The 22884-nt window shown below is 52.6% G+C and overlaps 1 protein-coding gene and 1 long non-coding RNA gene across 9 annotated transcripts in view; one reads left to right on the top strand and one right to left on the bottom strand.

The window, feature by feature from the left end:
• Positions 1-15788: 15788 nt before the first annotated feature.
• On the bottom strand, positions 15789-16415 carry LOC121136706. The gene is made up of 2 exons (XR_005873771.1): positions 16122-16415; positions 15789-15991 (listed from the first exon to the last, which is right to left on the bottom strand). It is a non-coding gene; the product is annotated as an uncharacterized LOC121136706 (long non-coding RNA).
• The window catches only part of Vash2 (vasohibin 2), a 42653-nt gene continuing 36135 nt past the window's right edge, over positions 16367-22884 (top strand). For 6 of the 8 annotated variants that reach the window (XR_002385591.2, XR_005873769.1, XR_005873766.1 and 3 more), the window contains exons 1-2: positions 16367-16517; positions 17075-17468. Coding sequence is in view for 1 of the 8 variants with exons in the window: in XM_021234596.2 (XP_021090255.1) it covers positions 17193-17468 (276 nt within the window). In the remaining 7 variants the exon portion in view is untranslated. Of the gene's footprint in view, positions 16570-16678; positions 16946-17074; positions 17469-22884 lie in introns of those variants that run through there. The other 2 variants (XR_005873767.1, XR_005873768.1) reach the window with 2 other exon arrangements.

The raw sequence follows: 22884 nt of genomic DNA on the forward strand, positions 1-22884 counted from the left end.
TATTTAGCAGAGTGGAGATCAGAGCCCCCCAGTTGCTGTCCCTCCTGTACACCTGTTACTGCCCAACCCACTGTCCCTTTCCCTGTGTAAGAAGAATGTAATGTTAGAATCCAGCCCATAATAGCCAAAGCAGTCCTCCCCTCTCACAGGTGTTGACAGACACCCTGCTGGACCTAGCTAACATGTCCAGGTACCAGGATCTTTCCCCTGGGGGAGTCAGTGTACATCACAGGGATGCCGATGGCCACTCACCCTGCTCCCCATCCTTCCCGTGCTTGCTGCCTGGGAATCAGAGCCTGGCTGCAGGCTTGCGCTATAAAACCTCTCCATCCCCCGAAAGGTATAAGAAGAGTTGCTCCCCACACATCTACCTCAAGGGCCCTGGTTCCTCTCCTCAGATCCCTGCCATACTGTCTTCTGTCTGCCCATGACACTGATAACACTTCTAAATTAACTCTTTACTCCCAACAATTCATCTCAGTGGCCCTCCTGACCTTGCCAGCAAAACAAAACACAATAAAGACCTTTACTCAACTTTCCAGCTCAGTGAGATGGGAAAGGCAGATCGCAGCTTCATATGTGATCCAGGTTACCAGTGTTGGCCAAAGCAATAAAGCTTTGATAGCGAGCTCCGCCATCCAGTAGGAGATGGCGAGTCTGGACTCCTTGGGTCTGAAATCCATCTGCCAGGCATGTGCTACATTGCATACAACTTTTCCAGGGCAGGAAAGCTCTGTCAGAAGAGCCTGGGGAGACGGGTTCACTTCAGCAACTGAGAAAGCACACCCTCTACTGGTCACCTTATGAACTGTTTGAGGAGAGAGATGTAGACCTAAGTTTGGTCCTACCCAGTCCCTCAGCCTTTAGTCCCAAATAAACAGAGGCTTATACTAATTATAAACTGTTTGGCCTACTGCTCAGGCTCATTACTAACAAACTCTTTTTTTTTTTTGGTTTTTCGAGACAGGGTTTCTCTGTAGCTTTGGAGGCTGTCCTGGAACTCGCTCTGTAGACCAGGCTGGCCTCGAACTCACAGAGATCCACCTGCCTCTGCCTCCCAAGTGCTGGGATTAAAGGCGTGCGCCACCAACGCCTGGCTACTAACAAACTCTTACAACTTAAGCTAACCCATAATTCTCATCTATGTTTAGCCACATGGCTTGGTACCTTTTCTCAGTAAAGCATTCTCATCTGGTTTCCTCTGCGTCAGGCTGGAGACTGTCTCTGCCTTTCCTCTCCCGGAATTCTCCTAGTCTGGCAGCCCTGCCTATACTTCCTGCCTGGCTACTGACCAATCAGCGTTTTATTAAACCAGTACGAGTGACACATCCTTACGGATGAACAAGAGCATTATCCCACATCGGAGAAGTATATTGAGGTAAAGAGAGAAAGGAGAAGCCAGAGGACCGTAAATTGAGGCAAGCCACAACTAAAACCTTGGAGTCCCTGCTGTAGCCTGTCTGCCTTGGTACCACCCAGGAGGTTGGGTGAGGCAGTGCTCCCGGCTAGCAGTCTGGAGACCGATCACCGTGCTGTGTGGGTTCCTTTGCCGCCTCAGGCTCAGAGGCGCTCCTGGCTTGGAGCTGGTCGTAACCTGAGGAACCGGATCATCTGCAGTGTTATCTGCCTCTCGGTTCCCAAGCCTAACAGGACAATGGAAGCGTGGCATGCTCATCTAGACTGATTTCTGGTACTGCTATACCCCTCCTTAAGGTGCACGGGACCCCCAACGCCTCTTAGTGAAAGAAAGACAGACTTTGGAAGGTTGGGAACGTAGCTCGGCTGGTAGAGTCCTTGCCTAGCACGCGGGAAACCCTGGGTTTGACCTGCAGCGGCACATAAACCGGACATAGGGGTGCCCAGTAGTAATCTTACCTGCCATTTAGCAGGAAGGGGCAGAAAGATCAGAGGTTCAAGGTCATCCTTGACTACAATAGTGAGTCGGAGGCCGGGATACATGAGACCCTATCTCGAGCTTTTGTTTGTTTGTTTGTTCTGGATCCTCACTGATTGTAACCACTGGGCAAAATGAGTGACCTGGTGCTCCACTTTGCCACAAGGTGTCAGAAAGGCATGAGGTCAGACACTGGCCACAGTCTTGAGAGTCCCTGAGAGAGGACAAGCCTGGTCACTCTGGTGCAGCTGGTGGCTGATGGTAACCCCAATTTCAGGCCAGCAGCTGCAGCATCAGACACGATTCCATCCTGGTGTCCCACAGGGACAACTTGGAGTAGGAGCTGGACTGGTGCCAGACCCTGAGGGATCTGGGCGCCTCTCAGGCCCTTGGCTGTGATCTGCCACTGCCTTTCCTGCCTGCTCGGATCGTCCCGCAGGGCTGGGCCTGTGCAGACCCTCAAGAAAGAAGGTGACCCGACAACTGCCCAAGGTGCCCTGAAAGCTGTCCCTCTTCTTCAGCCACCCCAGCCTCCAGCCTCACAGCAGGGATGTGAGTCAGCGCCCAGCCGAGTGGAAAGAGGTGGACTCTGTGACCTTCCAGTAGCCATGATGACGACAGCAAGTCACACTAATGAGTCTCTAATGCAGCCCTTGGGGTCTTTCGAGAAGGAAAAGCCCAGTGAACCATGTCTACCGACTCCCAGAGTCTTGAAAATCACGCTTGTCCCGCCTTGGATGACAGATCAGTACTGAATCTCTTCCTGAGCTTTTCTGAAGCCCACGTCAAGAGGAACGTTTAGCGCGCTCCTGATCTCAAGTCATTTGTCCACCTGATGAACTCAGGACACCATGGGACATCTGTCGTCTAGTTTCCCAGGCTCGGCACACCGGGCAGCAAAGATAGGGGGCTCCTGATAGCTGACTGCTCCGTGCCGTTTTAGGGACCCTGTCTATCCAATAACCACCCTGATGAGAAAGGAAACAGTCTAAGAGACACTCGTGTCCCTCCTTCAGCTATCAGACTATTGAGGCAATGGACCCTCCCCCACTCCCCAAATTCAAATCTCCCCATGAATTTCACGCTGGGAGAAAGCAAAGGCTGAAGCCCCCATGCTAGCCAGGGCTGGGGGCGGGGAGTTTGCTTCCTAGGGAGGGATTTCACACCGATCCTCCGGCAGCTCATCGGGCCACCTGCATGAGAGATCGCTGCAGCTGAGACATTGTGAGTGTGGACACATCCTAGTCACGTGTACCTCGTCTCTTCACCTCATGGCCGCTCCCTGAAGACTGGCTTGGGGCTTGAAGGAATGAAAAAGAAAGGCAAAGTGGGGAGCTTTCAGCGGGCACTGCCAAGGTGTGCCACTAAGCAAACCCGCGACATGCAACAGAGTGACAGAAGAGGGTTATTGGGGGAGGGGGGGTAGGAACGTGAGAGAGGCAGCAGACAGACAGACGGACAGACAGACAGGGGAGAAACACGAGGCAGGAGAGAGGCGGGGGAGCAAGCCGTGCCTTGTGGGCATTTTTAAGGGGGCACATGTCGTGTAGCTGCCGTGGGAAGGCTCCTGGAGACTAGAGGGGACGCCGTAACTGCTCTGGTGTCAAAGGCAGAAAAGAGAGCGTCACGGAACCTTTCCGCTTGTTCCCTTCCCAGTCCACTCTGAGCACATCTCCTTTCTCTGCACCCTCCCGAGTGCATGTCTGTCCATGCGTGTGCATGCTGTATGCATGTATACATGTCCATCTGTCCATGCATGTGTGTGCGTGCTGTATGCATGTATACATGTCCATCTGTCCATGCATGTGTGTGCGTGCTGTATGCATGTATACATGTCCATCTGTCCATGCATGTGTGTGCGTGCTGTATGCATGTATACATGTCCATCTGTCCATGCATGTGTGTGCGTGCTGTATGCATGTATACATGTCCATCTGTCCATGCATGTGTGTGTGCTGTGTGCATGTATACATGTTCATGTCCATGTATGTGTGCGCGCATGCTGTATGCATGTATACATGTTCATCTGTCCATGCATGTGTGCATGTTCTATGCATGTATACATGTCCATCTGTCCATGCATGTGTGTGAGCATGCTGTATGCATGTATACATGTTCATCTGTCTATGCATGTATGTGCATGATGTATGCATGTATACATGTTCATCTGTCCATGCATGTGTGTGTGCTGTATGCATGTATACATGTCCATCTGTCCATGCATGTGTGTGAGCATGCTGTATACATGTTTATCTGTCCATGCATGTGTGTGTGCTGTGTGCATGTATACATGTTCATGTCCATGTATGTGTGCACGCATGCTGTATGCATGTATACATGTCCATCTGTCCATGCATGTGTGCATGTTCTATGCATGTATACATGTCCATCTGCCCATGTATGTGTGTGAGCATGCAGTATGCATGTATACATGTTTATCTGTCCATGCATGTGTGTGCATGATGTATGCATGTATACATGTTCATCTGTCATACATGTGTGTGTGCTGTGTGCATGTATACACATTCATCTGTCATGCGTGTGTGTGTGCTGTGTGCATGTATACATGTTCATCTGTCCATGCATGTATGTGTGTACATGTGAAGTCAGTGAGCAGTGTCAGGTTTTTCAATGAACCTGGAGTGAGCTCCAACTGTTACCAGAGAGACCAGAGTTCCCCTTTGGGGTTCATAGTCTTGGTAATAAAAAAGTTTAAAAACTGACCCAGAAAACATGAGAACAATTTATCAGAGTTTAGGAGACCAACAACAGGGCCAGCAAGCTGGAAGTTCTGGCAGCTTCTGGAAGGAGATGAAGAGAAAGAGGACAGAAATTGAGGCCCATGCCCAGCTGCATGGCAGAAGGGGAGGAGGGTTTCCGAGAACCAGGAGGAATGTCCGGAAATGTAACAAGACGGAAAATGAAAAGACATATTCTAAAGCGAACGTGCTCCAAGTCTCGTGTAAGCCCGCTATGGCTGCAGAGGTCACGAGAGGCCACTTTGTGAAGCTGAGGGGATAATTATTCTGCCCATCTTAGCGCGGCTTTAGGTCAATAGGCTTTCCGGGGGAGGGGTGGGAGGAGCAGGTGGTCTCCGGGCCAGGTGACTGATAGGCCCAACTGGACTAAGTCTTCGAAGGAGGAGAGACTAGCATGTAACATCTGAATGGCTTCCTGCCTTGGCTTTAGACCATAGGGTAAACATCTGCTCTGTTTCTAACTAGTGGGGTGACCTCCGACTGCGCCTCACCATCTGCCTGCTGTAGTCAGGTACGGGGTCACTAGGAGTCACCTTCAGAGCAGCATGTCCCACAGACACTGCTTTCCAGGCCCTTGTCCCCCTGCGCACTGGCAGGACAGGACGGGTGTCCAAGGTGAATGCCTGCAATGGGGACCTCGCAACTTCCCCGACTCCCCGTGAAAAGAGTCGTCGACCACACGCAGACCTCCTGAGCACAGAGGCAAGGCAAGGGAGCACTCCCTCTAGGAGTCTCTGGCCCCTGCCCACTCCTTGAGCCCAGGGTTCCCACCGTGTGGGGCCATCATAACGGCCTCTCCCGCCAACTGCGCTTGGCTCCCGAGAGGCAGAAACTCGGGTTGTTCTGCTCTTCTGGAAACAGCTTTGGGTTTGACTGGACTCTAGTTCAAACCTTAAAAACCACCCTCTAGGCGGACCCTTGAGCCCTTCGCTGGGCTCTGTGGACCTCCTCATTCCCTTGCAGCCCAATCTGTACCTGGCCTCTGCAGCCCCTACTCAGACCCCAGACCCCAGAGGTGGGACAGACCTTCCTTCTTGGGCACTAGGTGGCAGTGAGAAATGGTTTTCTATCTGTACCTTGGTGGGGATCTGTCTCTTGCTTTGTGTCTTTGGGCAGGTTACTAACTGTTCTGGGCTAGGACCGAATGTTTGCATTTCTAACCGTTCTTGGGTAACCGCGGCGACTGCTGCTCAGGCAGGGCCTGAGTCTCTCCCAGTTGGGAGGCTCACGAGAAGAGTGCACCATTCTCTCCTTCAGCAACGCCCCTCTGCCCACCCCCACAGCAGCCCTCACCCCAAGCAGATGCTCTACCTAAGGCCTCAGAGACCAAACAATCGACCTTTCTCCAACACAGGAGGGTTCAATAACGGGCAGGTGCCATATAGAGAGAACAGAAGTAACTGGAGAAGGTCATGAAGGAGGAGTGTCAGTCACTCCAGACAGGACGGCCAGATAGCCACCTCAAATAGTTCCTGAAATAGGACTACGGAAGCCCCACAGACCAAGAGGCCCCTCTACGCTCCCGGGTGCCTTTTCCGGGCTCTGCACTGAAAGCTGGCCTCAATCCGCCCGACTCTGCTCTCATCTTCTGCCATTTGGGCAGGAGAGTCTAGGCTACCTTGGGAGTCACCTCTTGACCCCTGGCACTAGAACGAATGCTTGGAGCAGAGCACCTCCAACAAGTGAAGCCTGTGAGATTCAGGACCTACCTGTTACAGCATCTACCCCACCTTCAGTGTATTGACAGCCTCTCAGACCGGAAATGAGAGAGATTCCGAGTACCAGTGGTTCCTCTCTGACAGTCTGTTACCCTCACCGAAGCGAGCCCATTTTCACACCCACCATGAACCGTTTGCCTTCATTAAGTCCTTTACTCCATGCTAAGATAGTTGAAGGAGGAGCTGTCAGGCCCCGTTAGGCAGATGAGGATTGCAGGAGAGCCGGCCTGTGCTGTGCTTAAGGTCCTGCCCTGGGGCTCTCCAGTAGAGGAAGGTTTTGGTCTTTGCATTGCCAGCCCCCAAACAGGCCAGTCACCGGGTGACAGCTGCACTTAGGCTGGGAAGACACACTGCAGATTTGGTTAGGGTCAGGAGGCAGAATTCTTCTGGCCCTAGGATTATTTGCTAAGTGCAAACATTAGAGGAACGCAGTGTGGATCCTGCAGATCCTTCGATGCTTTAGGAGGTTAGAGATGATCTGTGTGGGGGTCTGGGGTGAGCAGGTCCTCACTCGTCTCTTGACTGTAGCCTCTTGGTTCTAGGTCTGTCCCGGGAGTTGAATGCTGACAAGCAATGTGCAGAAATTCATGGGGGCTGGGACCCAACACTCCAGCATCTCCCCGACCTGCCCAGAGAGTTGAGTTCTAATTCGGCAGAGAATGCAGCTTTCCTGCAGTCTTCCACCTTCACTTACACGCAGTCCTGACTTTACAGAGACCTCTCTGATTTGCTCAGTTTCTTAGGGACACTCTGCACCCGCCCCAATGCCTCGTGATGCCGCCCCTCCTCAGCCTTGCTGGGTTATTCCTGGCCCGCCTTCTCCCGCCCCAACTGACCTCTGCGGGCTCACTTTCCTCCTGTCCAGTCCTTGGCACCTCGCCCCTACTCCCCGGAAGCTGCGCCCAGGTAAGATGTGGACGCTCTCGACTGTGAATGCCATCTTTTCTGTCTGAGCTGGTAAGCCCCCCTCCGGCTCTACCAAGACAGTGCCAGCCCCAGAAGACGACTCCCTCACAGCTGGCAAACAGTCATGGCTTTGGAGCACAAATGTGCTGTTTTCATTTACTTAAAAGAGAGAGGGGGACACCACCAGCACCACCCCCAAAACCTAACAAACAAAAAACAAAACAAACAAGAAAACCCCACACAGATGAAGGCCCCCCCCCCGGAGGAAAAAAAAACGATCTAGGGAGATAAGAAGATAAGCTGTGTTCAGTAGCTCCCTCCCCCCCACTCCCTGAGCCTGCTGAAGGCTGGTGGAGAGTTTGGACCCTCATGAGCCACAGTAGGAATGGGACCACTGGATCTTCCACACACTGTACAGAGTGGAATGTCAGGACATCAGTAAAAGGGTTACAGTACAAGGCATCAGTGCAGGACCGCAAGCTAAGTACACCTCCCAGTCCCTACGGGCTGTTTTGTTCCCATCTTCCGGGGCGAGGCCACTGCTGTCACTTACTTCCGATCTTTCTCCACCCTCCAGCCCTGGCTCCACAGATGCCTCTCAGAACTTGTCCACCCCTTACCTGCAGGATGCAAGTCAGCTGCAGAGACATTGCATCCCTTACTGCGGCAGCATAGGCCGTAGCCAAGTTATGGAATCAGGTGAGGCACCTGCCTGTTGTTGGGCCCCGGCCCCCACATGGTCTCTGTGAGTTGCTTGTCAGCCAATAACCACAGGTGCATCCTGTTTTCTAGTCCTGGCTTCCAGCCCCGGCCTTACCCCACTGGCATCAATCTCTGATTATAAAAACACGAACTCTTACACCCGGGGTTTCTCCACTGTGCTGTAAGTCTGAATATAAGGCTGCTTCCTCCTTAAACACACACACACACACACACTTTCTTTCTTAGCACAAACAGCCGGACATCTTGTCTTTCATTTAAATCTCCAAACTTGCACCCAATACATTAGACTTGCTCATGGCGCAGCTGCCACAGCCTGTAGTTGAATGTTTTTCTCTGTCCCGTTGGTCCCACTGGACCAGTTTGTCTACCCCTCAGAGGTCCCTGCAGTCTCTTATGAATAGTAAGTATAATTGTTTGGCAAATGGCTCAGGCTTATTACTGGCTAGCTTTCTCTTATAAATTGATCCTTTTTTAATAATTTGTGTATCACCATGTGGCAGTGGCTTACTAGTATTGTTCTGGTTTCTTACCCCTTCAGTGGCTACTTGGTGTCTCCCCAACTCCACCTTCTTTCTCTCTCATCTGTTTGGATTTCGTGCCTAGATAGAGTTTGCCCTGTCTTAGGCCAAAATAGTTTTTAATTCATCAGCCAATAAAAGCAACATATATTTGCAGCACACAGAAGGACCTTCCCTATCACCACCATGACAGAGGAATGGGTCAAGGGAATGCGGTGGATACACACTCGGAGTTTCATTTGCAGAAGAACAGCATTACATCATTTGCAGGAAAATAGGTGCAACTGGAGACCATCGTAGTTAGAAGAGGTCAGAATCGGAATGACAAATGCCACGCTTACTCTGACTTGTGGATCCTGGATTTTACGTTGATACATAAAAGCAGTTTCATAAATGATGAAAGTAGAAGTGGAGTAGTCTGCAGGAGGAGGAAGGGGAACTACTGGGCAGGCCGTAGGAGAGAGGGGCGTGGTGTGGTGGGCGTGGCCAAGGTATGCGGTACGCCGAGAAAGTCTTTGTATAACCCACAGCTGTGTACATAATACATAAGCTTCTTTAACATTTTATTATTTTTATGTGTGTGGGTGTTGTGCCTACATGTAAGCCTGTGCACTACTTTTGTACCTGGTACCCACGGAGGCCAGAAGAGGGTGTTAGAGCCCCTGGGAGTGGAATTATAGACCATTGTGAGCTATTGTGTGGGTGTTGAGAATGGAGAATGGAGCCCAGGCCCTTTGGAAGAGCAGCCAGTGCTCTTAAAACGTTTTTAAAGTCCTTTCCCTTTCAAGCTTGTGGTGGCACAACTGGCAGTCAAGAGTACAGATGGCACGAGGTCTTTCCACTGGGGCAGCTGGAGACGAGGGGTGTGTGCCCTCTGCATCTCAGAGCTAGGCTGAGTGTGAGAACACAGAACACACCAGCTGCTTCCTGGTGCCCCTCGGGTCGAGCTCTTTGGGAACTCGTGGGAGGTGGGCGCTACTGGACTAGTTTGCAGAAGGGGGAAGAGTCACAGTTTGCCTGGGTCTCCTATAAACAGGCTTCGTGTGACATGGTTCTGCCCAACTGCAGACAGAACTTCAGGAAGGGTTCTGAGCTTGTTTGAGGTGCCCTGGGACAGGTGGATGTTTCATAGGCTGGGGGTGTTCTGTGCACTTTTTCTTCTATGATGCTGGCTCTTTCTACATCAAAACCCTCATCTTCCGGCCTCAACCTCCAGAGTGCTGGGATTACAGGCGTAAATTGCCACACCCAACCCAAAACACACTATATATATATATATATATATATATATACATACATACATACATACATATATGTATATATTTACTTAGTGCGTATGTAAACACCATAGTGTACTGGGGGAGGCCAGAGGTCAACTTTTGGGAGTCATCTCTCTCCTAATGGTGCATGGGTCCTGGAGATCAAACTCATGTCTTCATGCTGGGCCGCACGCAGTTCTTGCCGATCTATGCTGCCAGCCCTCATGAGCGTTTGACTCACAGGGTTTTCCATTTCTGACGGGCTTGTCAAGCTGCAGCCACGCTGTGCACGGTGCACTTGTGACTGTAAGAACGTAGCTTCCCAAAGGGGAACCAGGCTCAGGGCCAGCAGTCAACCAGCACAGAGTCCGGAGAGGCCAACTGGCTCCTCACAGACAGCCGTTGTCAGAGGAGGCAGCTGCTTTCCGGTGGGTGACCTCTTCCCTGGGCACACGGGAGCTGTCATTCAAGAACGTCGTAAAAGTGTCCTCTTCAGCCAAATGTCCTCCGAGCACCTTATGAGGCTGGACCCGGAAGGACCATGCCAGGGTCCTAGGGGCTTCCTGTAGGTTTTGGAGACCCAACTCCTGTCCTTGTTCCGGTCTCACGGTTTTTAGTTTCTGACCCTCCTTCATGCTCCCCTCCTCCAGCACAAGGGACAAGTTAGAGTAAGCAGTGGGGTTAGAGTTTGTTTTTTAGTGTTGAGCGTTGAACACAAGACCTCGTGTGTGACAAGCAGCACAACTCTTTAACAAAGATAGTCTGAAAATGCCTGTGATTATTGTTTATGTCTATTTTTTTATCTTTCTCTGGTTATTAAAAAGAGAAAGGGACAGAGGCTGGTGGTAGCAATTAGTCACCTTCAATCCCAGCACTCGGGAATCAGAGGCAGGCAGATCTCTGAGTTTGAGACCAGCCTGAGCTATGAAGCAGGATCCAGTATGACCAAGGCTATACAGAGAAACCCTATCTCTAAAAAACAACAACAACAAAAACAAAACAAAACAAAAAACAACCAAAGCACATCCCCCCGAAAAAAGGGGGGCAGGGAGCATGGAGATGGCTCTGTTGGTAAAGTTGACGAAATGCTTGCTGTGTTAGAGAACTGTAGTCAGACGTCCAGAAGCTGGGCCGGATATGGTGGCACATGCCTTTAATCCCAGGGAGGCAAAGGCATGCAGACTAATCTACATAGCAGAACCTGTCTCCAAAAACATAAAAATAAAAAATGAAAAAGCCTGTGGTTGTGCATGTTTGTAACCCGGGTCTAAGGTAGCCCGGGTGGAGACAAGCGGACAGATAGCAGGGCTGACGTCAGTCTAACTGAAACCCTGGGAGCCAGAGAAAGGGCTCAGTAGCTTCGGGAGCTTGCAGCTAACCCTGAGTGTGGGACAATTTGAGTGTAATCTGAGTTCGAGCCCTAGGACCCCATAGTGCAAGGCGAGAAACGCCTTGTGAAAATTCTTCTCTGACCCGCCACAGCCGTGTGCACACACACAAATAAGTCAACACTGCTTTTAAAAATAAAGTGGTGCTGCAATCGGTCTCACATCAACCTCTGGCCTCCGCAGGTGTCCACGGGCGAACACGCCTTCACACACGTGTACACACGCCAAAACAAACAGAGAAAGGGTCTTAAATGCAGCCCCCTGGGGAAACAAACAACATAAGCGCCTTCAGAGACCGAGGCTGGGAAAACCATTATTGTCATTAGTTTTGATGTCGACTTCCACAGATTGGAATCACCGGAGGAGGGGGGGAGGAGCTGCACCAGAAGAACTGCACTGATAGCCAGGACAGCTGGAGGAAGACCCTGCCCTAAGGTGGGCGGCACCTTTTGGTAGCAGCCCAGGTAGGAAGTGCGTTGGGTAGGGGGTCGCCTTTTTCTTTTTGGCCTTTCCTCTTGCTGAGGAGTTTGCTTTTTACCCTATGTCGTAGTTGGGGTTTTCATTACTGTGAAGAGACACCTTGGCCACAGCAACTCTTACAAAGGAAACATTAATTGGGGTGGCCCGCTTACAGTTTCAGAAGTTCAGTCCATTGTCATCATGGCGGGGGCGCATGGTGGTGTGCTGGCAGGTGTGGTGCTGCCTACATCCTGACTCAGAGACAACAGGAAGTCAACTGACTGTCACACTGAGGGAAGCTTGAGCCAAAGAGACCTCAAAGCCAGCCCCCACAATGACACACTTCCAACAAGGCCACACCTCCTAATAGTGCCACTCCCTTTTGGGGGCCGTTATTTCAAAACACCACACCCTGTTGCTTTTGATCCCTTCCCTGACATCAGAACCAGCGTTTCCAGGCATTTTCAATGAACTAAAGACCAGTGGCTGTCCAGATGGGGACCGCCAAGGCTCCCAGCCTGAGAACCAGAAACTTGCAGATTCTCAGCCTCTCAGGTGTGATTCAGCCGATGTTGCTATTTTAACACAGGCATGCCGTGTGTGTGTGTGTGTGTGTGTGTGTGTGTCCATCCTACTGTTTGTGTTCCTTTAGAGAACCCTGACTAATACAATCACAGATTAAGGTCAATCCTGAGGGGGCAACAGGGGATAGGAGGGGAGGAGATAGGATACCCAGCGAATATCGCCTTTCTTCTTCATATGGCAAGATCTGCTCCCAGCACGATTGGGAGAAACGCAAAGCACTGTGGCAATTTGTGTGTTTCGAATCATCGCTTGGTTTTTCTATCACCGTCAGAAACACCAGCAGATATGGTTTACTTTGGCTCAGCCTCCTCGATTTCAATCCATCATCTCCGGCTCTATTGTTTCTGAGTCACCCAAAGCAATACTTCGCGGCCTAAGAGAGCTGCTCTCATCAGGACAGCCAGGAAGCAGAGAGGGCGGGGCCAGGGCATGGCATGTTCCCAAGGGCAAACCTCCAGTGGACTGCTTCTCTCAGTTAGGCTCTGCCTGTTAAGTCTCCAGCATGTCCCTACAAAGTAATACCATTCGGGGACTGTGCCTTTAACACCTGCGCCTGGGAGGGACAGTTCGAATTCAGGCCGGACAGTCATGAAATGCAGGTAACATCCCAGAGGAGGGCACGCTTGAAAGGTCAAAAGGAAACACAGAAATACGGGTGGGCCTCTCATGGGGTGTTTTCCCCTACTGTCTTAGACCAATCTTGCTGAATGCCATGATGTATGTAATAGTGGCGCTGTGATGTTGCATGGAAAATGTCTCTCTTGTTCAGCACAGTGGTTACCTCTCTCCTCAGTCAGAGCTGAGTCTTGGCAGCCCAGTGCCATGTAGCTTGTCAGAGCTGTGACCAGCATGGTCTACACAGAGGTTGCTCATCCATCCTGCTGGAGGCTGGGAGGAGTCAGAGATCCAGGCCTCAGTGAGGGAGGCCTACTCCCTCCGAAGGCACTGCAGCCAGCCCCTGCCACACTGCAGTCCCTTTACTGTGGGGATGTAGCTGCAGTCCTCACACACGGTTTCCTCACACACCCAGCCATCTCCGCAACTTCCCCTTCACGAGCCCATCATCCGTATTAGAGTAGGAGCCCAACCTCTTTGGTATGAGCTCATTACAGCTAATTACATCTCGGTGACAATATTTCCAAGCATCATCACGTTCTGAGGTTGTGAAGTTTGGAACCTCGGCGTACAGACCCATGTGGGGGAACACACAATTCCGCCCACAACTGGGTGGGTTTTCCTCCGCGCTTCCAGTGGAAGAAACCCCTGCAGCTCTCCTGTGTGCCAGTCACCTCCTCCCAGATCCTCTATGCTATGTCCCCTTCGTATGCCCGTGACTTATGTCAAACGTTTACTTCTTTTGCTGGAGTCATTTCTCAGTCTCGACTAACAGGCACTGAGACATGCTAGGCACAGATGTCTCCAAATCTGTTTGTGTAGTCTCAGATTCAAGTCGAGGCCCGGCTCACACACACTAGGCTCCCTGTATGGGTTTTCTCATACCTTATGACTTGTGTTGTGGACTATTATCTTAACTGTGTAAAGGTGTGTTACATTTGTTTCTGCTGATTTTGCAACGAGGCAAAGACCTGTTACATTTGTTTGAGTAAATAAAATAACCTGGGGTCAGAAGGTTGAGTCAGCAACCGGCTGACAGAAAGCAGGTAGGAAGAACTCAGTGTAGAGGGTCCTTTAGGGGGGGCTGAGCAGAAGGGTGCGCCTTTTTTTTTTCACAAGAGGTAAGCAAGGAGAGGTTGGCTGTTTGCCACTCTGCCTCTCTGAGCTAGGAGGGCGTCCCCTCAGCCTTTGACTCCTGGGTTCAATGGAAAGGATGGAGATTTGCCGTGACAGAGATGGTGCAGGGTGGGGGGTGGGGGAGGACAGAATTGGCTGCTGAATTGCAGTTGTCAGTTGGGAAGGCAGTCGCTGACGGGGCAGCCGCTGTAGCAGATGAAGAACAGCCCTGGGGCCCTAGAAGTCATGTGCTAGTCCTGGTTGCTGGTGCTGTTGGGAGGAGGCACCAACGTTAGGGTATGGGCATCTGCACTCGGCACTTTTTCATTGTTTTGTGACCGATTGCTCGGCACGGTGCAACTCAAGAAAGGGTTTTATTTTGGCTCGCAGTTTGAGGGGACACGGTCCGTCATGGTGGTGAGCGGCAGGCACCACGGTGGCAGGAGTGTGCCTAGGACCCTTTCCTCAGATTTAGGAGGAACAAGGAACAGCAGTAGTGGCTGTAAGGACAGTGAGCCTCACCTCTGCCATTCTTTGATGTTTATTAGCCAGCCTGTTCACCTCAGGTGTGAGCTGTTTTCTCTCAGGGACTGTCAGGCCAAGTCCCGACCCACGTATGTGCTTGTCCTGGAATTCTCTTCTGGACTGGGAGCCAAGGGAGAGAAGCGGACTGCAGGATGCACTGCGGGGGGGGAGGAGGAGGAGGAGGAGGTTTGAGAGGAGAAGACGGATTCTCTCTGAGGTGGGTGTCCTTGTATCAGAAACGACATTCTCTGGGCTCCCATTGTCTCCTGCTTCCCAGTCTCTTCCAGATGTGCCTGTTGCCCGTGGACTGATGAGGCAGTGGCCCGTTGCCTTTGTCCACATAGGCTGGCATTGTCATGCTCAGTGCTAACATACGGCTCTGTCCTGGCAGTTCAGAACCCAGGTTCCCTCCCTGGTCCTCTGCTTATCCTGGCTCCCACCCCGCCTGCCTCATACAGGCTTCCATTCCCAGCCCTGTACACAGCTGAGAAGTCTGAAAGGGACCCTGTGCAAGGCCCTTCCCCGTAGTGCCCAGTTGGGGAGGTTGGCTTCCTATGGCTGACACAGCTGACTTAAACCTGCTGGAAGCTACGCTGCTGTCTACCAATTCGTAACCAGTTTCCTAGGAGTTCAGGAAAGCAGTTTGTAATCACAAGACCTGAGAGTCAGAACGTAGCGGGAGGGGGTCTGATTTCCCCCTTTCAGAAAGAGGCTGGAAGGTCCAGAGCGCACAAACCGTGTGTCCTGGGTTTCACAGCTCAGCAAGAGGCAAATGTAGACTTCCTGAGCCCCGGGGTCAGTAGTCTGTGGCTTTTAGAACTTCCCTTGTCATTCTTCCTCACAAAGGAAGAAGAAAGAGAATAAGGAGTAAGGGGGATGGGGAAGAAGGGAAGGAGGAAGCAGGATACTATCATTTAAAAATATTTGTGCTGGTGAACTAGTTCAATGGGTGTTGGCTTGCCCCTAAGCCTGAGGACCTGAGTTTGATCCCTGGAGCCTACATGTTGTAAGGAGAGAATGGACACCAGTATATTGTCCTCTGATCTACACGTGTACACACACACACACACACACACACACACACACACACACACACACAGAAAAAGGTATTTCAGGACCGAGGAGGTAGTTCATTTGTTGCCTAGCATAGCCTTGGGTACCAGCCCCAGGATACACGAATGGGACTTGTAAAGTACTTGTAATTCCAGCGTTTGAAAGGTGGAGACAGGACCAGGAGTTCAACGTCACCCTTTAAGTAGCAAGTTTGAGGCCAGCCTGGGTGTTGTGGGAACTTGTCTCAAAAAACAAAAGGAGGAGGAGGAGGAAAAGAAAAGTGTAGTGTTTTAGTGGGAACTGAGGGAGGGCCATTCCTTGGCTTCAAGCATCCCTCCACAAACCAGTAGCTGAGGCAAAAGGGGCCTCACTGGCCTCTTGTGTCTTATAGCAGCTTGGATTGCCGGACCTTGTTATCCGTGACTAGTAACAGAAGATGTAAGGCTGTATCCACTGGTTAACCTGGAGAGAAACTTGGAATGGAGGATTTTGCTAAGTATTAATGTGGAGCATTTCCTGAGTCACCCAGAGCCCTGTGTAGGGGTTGGGTCACTGCGCCCAGCTCCTGGGCGAATGCAGCACCAATGTCAAGACCAGCTCTACCTCCGAGTCTCATCTCGAGGTGTCTTCGCTGCTGCGCCTCCGTCCTGCGGAAACTGGACCTTAGTTCCTGGATGGCCGCTCCAGCGCGGCGGGGCTCCCAGGACACCGCAGCATCGGATTTCGCGTGGCAGCCCAGCTTCCCTTACTCGGATCCCCTCCCGCCTAGGGACACTGGAGCCAATCACAGAGCTGCACAGCTCCGGCTTGTAGAGTCCCCGGGCCCGGGACCCGCCCCTCTTTGTTGCGGTGTCCAATGGATGCCTCCAGAACATCGGCGGCTGCCCGGGTGACTCGGTTATATGTCACAGAATAACATTCGAGAATGGGACATGGAATGAGGCGACAGCCGACGCAGCTCCAGCAGCCCTCTGCAGCAATGAGGCCGGCTGGCCCGAGGTGGGTCCGTGTGCCCCGCGCGCGCCCTGACTGCCCGCAGCTGCCACTCAAGGTGTCCGCGCGGGACCCGCGGGAATGGGGCGGCGCTGCGCTTGCCCGGGAACCCCGGCTGGAGCCGCCCCTCGCGCGCCAGGGTTTGGGGGGCTTCCGGGAAGACGCCAGGCCTTAGCAAGCAGAGGTTGCTGCGGCGCCCTCGCGCCGGCTCCGGGTGCTCACGTGCTAGCTTGCTGCGGGTCGGTGGCAATCCACCACATCTGGGGACCTGGGGATGAGCGAAGCCTGGAGGGGACCCCGTGTCTTCTTGCTACACAGCTGTCTTGCTTCTTCCTACTCTGTCCCCTCTACGCCCCGTGTTCCTTGCATGCCTCCCCATCTCCGGGTGCAGCTGGGCGTGAGTTTTCGTGGCGCCTTTCCAGCCGCCTTGCTAGGTAATCCTCCAGGCTAGAGGCTTGCGTTAGTCCTAAGGGGGTGGGTCTGGGGCAGCGAGGCAGGGGGTGGGCGGGAGCCCCCTTGCCTGTCTCCTGAGCCGCAGTGTGTGCTGTTTTCACTGCTTTCAGGCCCGGCCGGTGAGCGGGGAGTTTCCTTAGCCCGTCCTGCAGCCGCAAGAGATGAAGGCCACCCCCACGGGACTCTGATTCCCGGCACGCCCAAGTCCCTCTCCACGTGCCCCTCACCATGACCGGCTCCGCGGCGGACACTCATCGCTGCCCCCACCCCAAAGGCGCCAAAGGCACCCGGTCCCGAAGTAGCCACGCGCGCCCGGTAAGCCTCGCCACCAGCGGGGGCTCGGAGGAGGAGGACAAAGACGGCGGGGTGCTGTTCCACGTGAACAAGAGTGGCTTCCCGATCGACAGCCACACCTGGGAGCGGATGTGGCTGCATGTTGCCAAGATCCATCCCAAAGGGGGAGAGATGGTGGGTGCCATCAGAAACGCTGCCTTTCTGGCTAAGGTCAGTGGCGGGGCTGGGAGAAGGCGGGATGGTCCGGATGGGCGGGATGGGGACCCGCTCAGCCAGTGAAGCACAGGGAGAAGCGACCTCATGTCCAGCCACTGAGTCCTGCCTCCCTGTTCTGCTGCCACAAGGGGCAAACCAGGGGATGCTGGCTTTGCCCTGTAAGGTTAGGGTGAGTCAAAAATCCATTATGAACGGAGCCCCTGTAACATCATCTCCATCAAAAGCTAGTGTCACCAGGTCAACACCAGCCACTCCACAAAAGCATAGAACCCCGCGTCTACCCCGCCTGCCCTCCGTGGAGTGTGTTGCTCCTCCCCTGCTCCCCTAGCAAATGATTTATGGAGCTATGAATGAACTTGTAGTCAGCCAGGCAGACTCCTCGGCTGAATCATCTATAGACTTTTTGCCAATTTTCTTTCTTTCTTTCTTTCCTTCTTTCTTTCTTTTTTCTTTTTTTTAACGACGGTGACTTTTACCTCTGGAACTTGCAGAAAACATTGCACTGCCTCTTCCCAGCTTATCCGGCGCCAAGGGGGAGAAAAGGGAAGTGCGCTTGGCTGTTGATTAAAAGGGACTTTCCAGAACATGGGATGAATTAGTCTCCCTGGTTAAAGGAAGAGGCCAAGTGACGCTCTCTTTTCACTCTGGAGGACAGCCAGCCAGCGACTGAGCTTGGTGGCCAAGGATATGGTTACAGAGGGAAGATGTCCCCTGGTGGGAGTGTCCTGTTATATAAAATAGCAAAATGCAAGCTAGGTAAAAGCCTGGCATGCCATATGGAGATGGCTCCCTGGACCCTAGGGACCGTGTTTGCGAGAAGAATCCAGGGAAGATGCAGGAATCCATACCTGAGACCCCAGAGCCATGTCGAAGTCAGTCCCTAGCCTGAGCATGCATGACTGCAGACCCAAAGGCTGTGCGCTCCCCGGGAGATGTGGGGGGGGGGGAGACTGTCTGCTTCCTACTCCATGGTGTTTTATTACTCTGCTAGCAGGGAGTTCTCTCTGTCCAAATAGCAGCTTGTCTGCCCGAGCAACAGCAGTAACGATCCCTGCTCTTGAACACAGACAGCCCAGGCTCCGAGTTCATCTTTCTCTGCTTACCCTGATCCACCAGCCCTTAAACATGGAAGAGTTGGCCAGAGGGAGCAGAGGCTGGGTGCCACTGTCAGGGCTGGCTTTCTGGTTCCTGCATCTCCTTCACTATGCCTTCATCCTTACCCCAAGTCTATGTGCGGGAGGGAGCCCTTCTCTGTGTGGATGAGTGAGGATCTTAGTGTTGCTGAAGATGACTCTCACTCAAGACCTCCTGACAGGGCATTAGTACAAGACGGGGGCACTCCACCTCTGTTCTCCATGTTCTCTATGGCCCCCTCTTCCTTCTTTTTCTCCTTCATCCCTCATCTTCCTCTTCCTCGTTTTCTCTTCTTCTTCTTCATTCTCCTTTTCCCCCCACATCAGTCTGCTCTTTCTGGACCTCAGCTGGTGGCAAACATGAACACAGACGCGATGCACTTTCCCAGGTGTTGCTGAGGCGATGCTCCCAGCATTATGGCTGAATGCTTCCTTTTTTTTTTTTATAAAAGAATGTTCCAGTCAGGCATGGTGATGAGGTCCTATCGTCTCAGGAGGGAGAGGCAAAAGAATGACACGTTCCAGGCCACCTTGGGCCCCTGGGTGTGCAGTGGGATCCTGTTTCAAAAGAGAGGAGAATGTTCCTGTACCTCGTATGTGTATTGTATGTATCATATTGTATTCTCACTGTAACCCAAGAGCCTCGAGACTCCCCAGGCCATGACCTGCTTTAGATCTGTTTTTGCTGTTTGTCTGTTTGCCTTTTTTGCTATTTATTTTCTGTGTACGGGTGTTTTTGCTGGCGCGTGTGTCTGTGCACCATGGGCTGGTGTGCGAGCCTCTGGAACTGGAGCTACAGCAGGTGGGAGTCACCGTGTGGGTGCTGGGGACTAAGCCCAGTCTTCTGCAAGAGCAGCCACTGCTCTTCGCCACAGAGCAGTCTCTCCTGTCCCCTCCCTGTTCGTGGACAGGGTCTTGATTGCATTTGAGGCCAACCTCAAGATTATCCTCTTGCCTCAAGGTTCTGGTTTCTGGGCTTACAGGCATGTCCCACCACCCCCTGGTGATGCTTGGGTCTTCTGAACTTGAGTTAAGAGCCTAAGATTTCATTTTCCTATATTGCATATTTGTTTCTTGAGAGGTTCTTTTGTAGCCTAGGTTAGTCTCGAATTCACTCTTGTTGAGGCTGGGCCTTGACTCTCTTGGACCTCCAGTCACCTTCCAAGTGAGCACTGAATCTTAATAAGTTGGGCTCTCCACCCCCAACTCCATCATGGCATCTCCTGGCTTCAATAGCCCCCGAGCCCTGGCTCCTGCCCAGGCCCAGGCATGGAAGTCTCAAGCTGTTCTGCCAGAGGCCATTCCCCTCCAACTCCAGGGCTTGGCAGCCTCTCCCGGGGCCAAGTTTTTCTTCTCTAGCCAAACACCATGCGGTGAGGAATTTGTACCAAAGGTGGGTGTTGGGACAGTGCTGAGGGGTGTCTGAGTTTGGGTGAGACCAACTACTTCATCACTGGATTGTGAGCAAGTCGCGACGGTATCTGGAGCAAGTTCCCAGGGTCTGTGAGGCAAGGATGACAAGTCCTTCAACTACAGGGTGTTCTGTTAAGGAGCATAATAAGTTCTGCCTGAAGGCCTGGGTATCTTCTCCTAGGAGCAGGGGTGGGGGAGGGTGGAGTGGGGGTGGGGCACCACTTGAGACCCTCTCTCCGAATTGTGACTGCATTCTTTTCTACACGTGTGGTTGCTGAGACCAAGTGAGCACTTGGCTAGGCTTCTGCTGGGGTAATTTAAGAAAAGATGGTGTCATTCGGGTGACACGGAATGGGCAGAGAGTTACAGAGAGTGGCAGGTGCAGAGGAGCAACTGGTCCTTCTCGGTGTGGCCCTCGTGTGTCCTGGTGCCCAGGGCCCCAGTCTGCGGAGGCCAGACACCAGGGCAGCTCAGCCGGAAAGACCACTTGCTTTTTCTGTTTTTTTCCCAGCCCCCCCCCGTGTGTCTCATTTTCACAGTCATTCCAAATTTGGAAAGAATTCACATTAGCGGGGGGCTGAGATCTGAAGTGCGAGCAGGGATTTGAAACTCCTGCAGGCTGTGTCCCCGAGCCCTGTGCTCCCAGGACGATTCCTCCGTTCTGTGGCCCGGATTCAGAACTGTCTGTCTGGATCTTCACAAGGTGTGACTCGAGGACCCTAGGCTGGCTCCTTTGATGCAGGAGCCCGGGGCCATCCTGGGATTATGATGTTCCATGCTACTTCTCCCCGGTTCCCAGGAGGTCCCTGCTGCCTGTGCAGCAAGAGAAAATGCTTTGGTTTCTCCTCGCTCTTGCTCAAGGTTGCTCAGGCTGGGGCCTCTTGCTGTCTACCTGGCTTCCCCTTAGCTTCTTCACAGCCAGGCACACACCTGTGCTCACACACCTGTGCTCACACTTCTTCTGGCCAGGCACACACCTGTGCTCACACACCTGTGCTCACACACCTGTGCTCACACACCTGTGCTCACACACCTGTGCTCACACACCAGCGCTCACACTTGTTCTCGGCCAGGCACACACCTGTGCTCACACACCTGTGCTCACACTTCTTCTGGCCAGGCACACACCTGTGCTCACACACCAGCGCTCACACACTTCTTCTGGCCAGGCACACACCTGTGCTCACACACCTGTGCTCACACTTCTTCTGGCCAGGCACACACCTGTGCTCACACACCAGCGCTCACACACTTCTTCTGGCCAGGCACACACCTGTGCTCACACACCTGTGCTCACACTTCTTCTGGCCAGGCACACACCTGTGCTCACACACCTGTGCTCACACACCTGTGCTCACCTGCAGCCCTCCCTCCTGCCTTCTGTTGGCTCTCTCGTTTGGCAAGAAGGAAGTGGAGAGGCCGGCTGCCAGAGTCTTGCCTGCAGTCCTCATTATCCTTCCCTGCCTGCCCCACACCCCTCTTTTCCAAGTCCTTGAAATGTCCCAGGGCTTCCTGGCCAGCACTGGGTCTGCCTTTCAGGGCATGGCAACTGACAGGAAGGAGGATGACATTTCACGAGGCTTTAATTTGTTTATTGGTGAGCGTAACTGGTTTTTGGAGAGTCATCATTTACATTTCTCCTTTAGCGAACCACTTTTTGTGACCTTGTTTGTTTATCGTGGTAAGATACATGACACAGGACCTATCTTTTAACCATTTTGAAGTGCGTGGCTTCTGCTGTTTGGATTCTCGATGCCCCCAAAGGTGTACCTGTTGAAGGCTTGTCCCCAGCCGAGGATGCTGTGAGGTGAGGCCTAGTAGGAAGGATTTAGGTCACTAGGGAGTGTGACCTCCCCCTCCCTGTGTCATTTCTTGGATTCCATGAGGTGAACAGACCTCCTCTACCACATGCTCGCTCCAGAGTACGCTGCGGGTCCAAAGCTATGGGTACAAGTGACATGAACTGAAAACTCTGAAACTGTGAGACAGAATCAACCCTTGTTCTTTACAAGCTAATTGCCTCAGGACCTTTGTCACAGCCACAGAAAGTTCAGTGACATAGAGGACATGCGCATGGTTGTGCCCCCATCGCCCCCTCTCATCTCCAAAGCCTTTCATTTTCCTCTGAAGCATGCGCACTAAATGCCAACTTCCCAGGGCTTCCTCCCTGGCAACCACTCTGCATTTTGTCAGTGAAGCTGACCACTCTAGGAACTTCACGCATGAAGAACTACACAGAGTGTGCCTTTAGAACTGTCTTTGTGTGTGTGTGTGTGTGTGTGTGTGTCCGCGCGCGCGCGCGCGCGAGCGCGTGTGTATACATGCACGTACACACCAAGACGCACATTTGGAGGTCAGAGAGGTGTGGGTCTCTTCCCACCTGTGGGTTTCGGGCATTGAATTCAGGCTTGGTGGCCAAGGCCTCCTGCTGAGCTGCCTCCCTGGCCCAGCATTGGCTGTTTTGAGGTTGGCGTACTTCAGGGTTCGTGCACATTTCAGGGTGTCCCCAGGAAGTGCCTGGTTTTGAAAGCCCACTAGCATCTGTCTGTGTTGGGATGGACTTTTATGTATTCTGTCCATCCACAGGCCCTGGGCTGGCCCCGCTTTTCCTCAGAGCCCAGTGAGCTTTCTTATCGCTGTGGAGTCTCCACGGATGAAGGACACCACCTCCTCACCAGCATGTGTTGAACTTGACAGTGGAGTTATGTTCTTATCCCCTATGGGGCAGGAAGACCTTCTCAGGAAGCGAGACCTCAGGGTCGTGGGTCTAGGGACTACGGTCCGTGTTGATTCTGAGCCCCTCTGGTCCAGCTCTGGAGACCGTGTTACCGATGGATGCCCCATGTGCTGCCCCGCCCCTGCTG

This window comes from Mesocricetus auratus, unplaced genomic scaffold (assembly GCF_017639785.1).
Source record: "Mesocricetus auratus isolate SY011 unplaced genomic scaffold, BCM_Maur_2.0 Super-Scaffold_100676, whole genome shotgun sequence".
Classification (NCBI taxonomy): domain Eukaryota; kingdom Metazoa; phylum Chordata; class Mammalia; order Rodentia; family Cricetidae; genus Mesocricetus; species Mesocricetus auratus.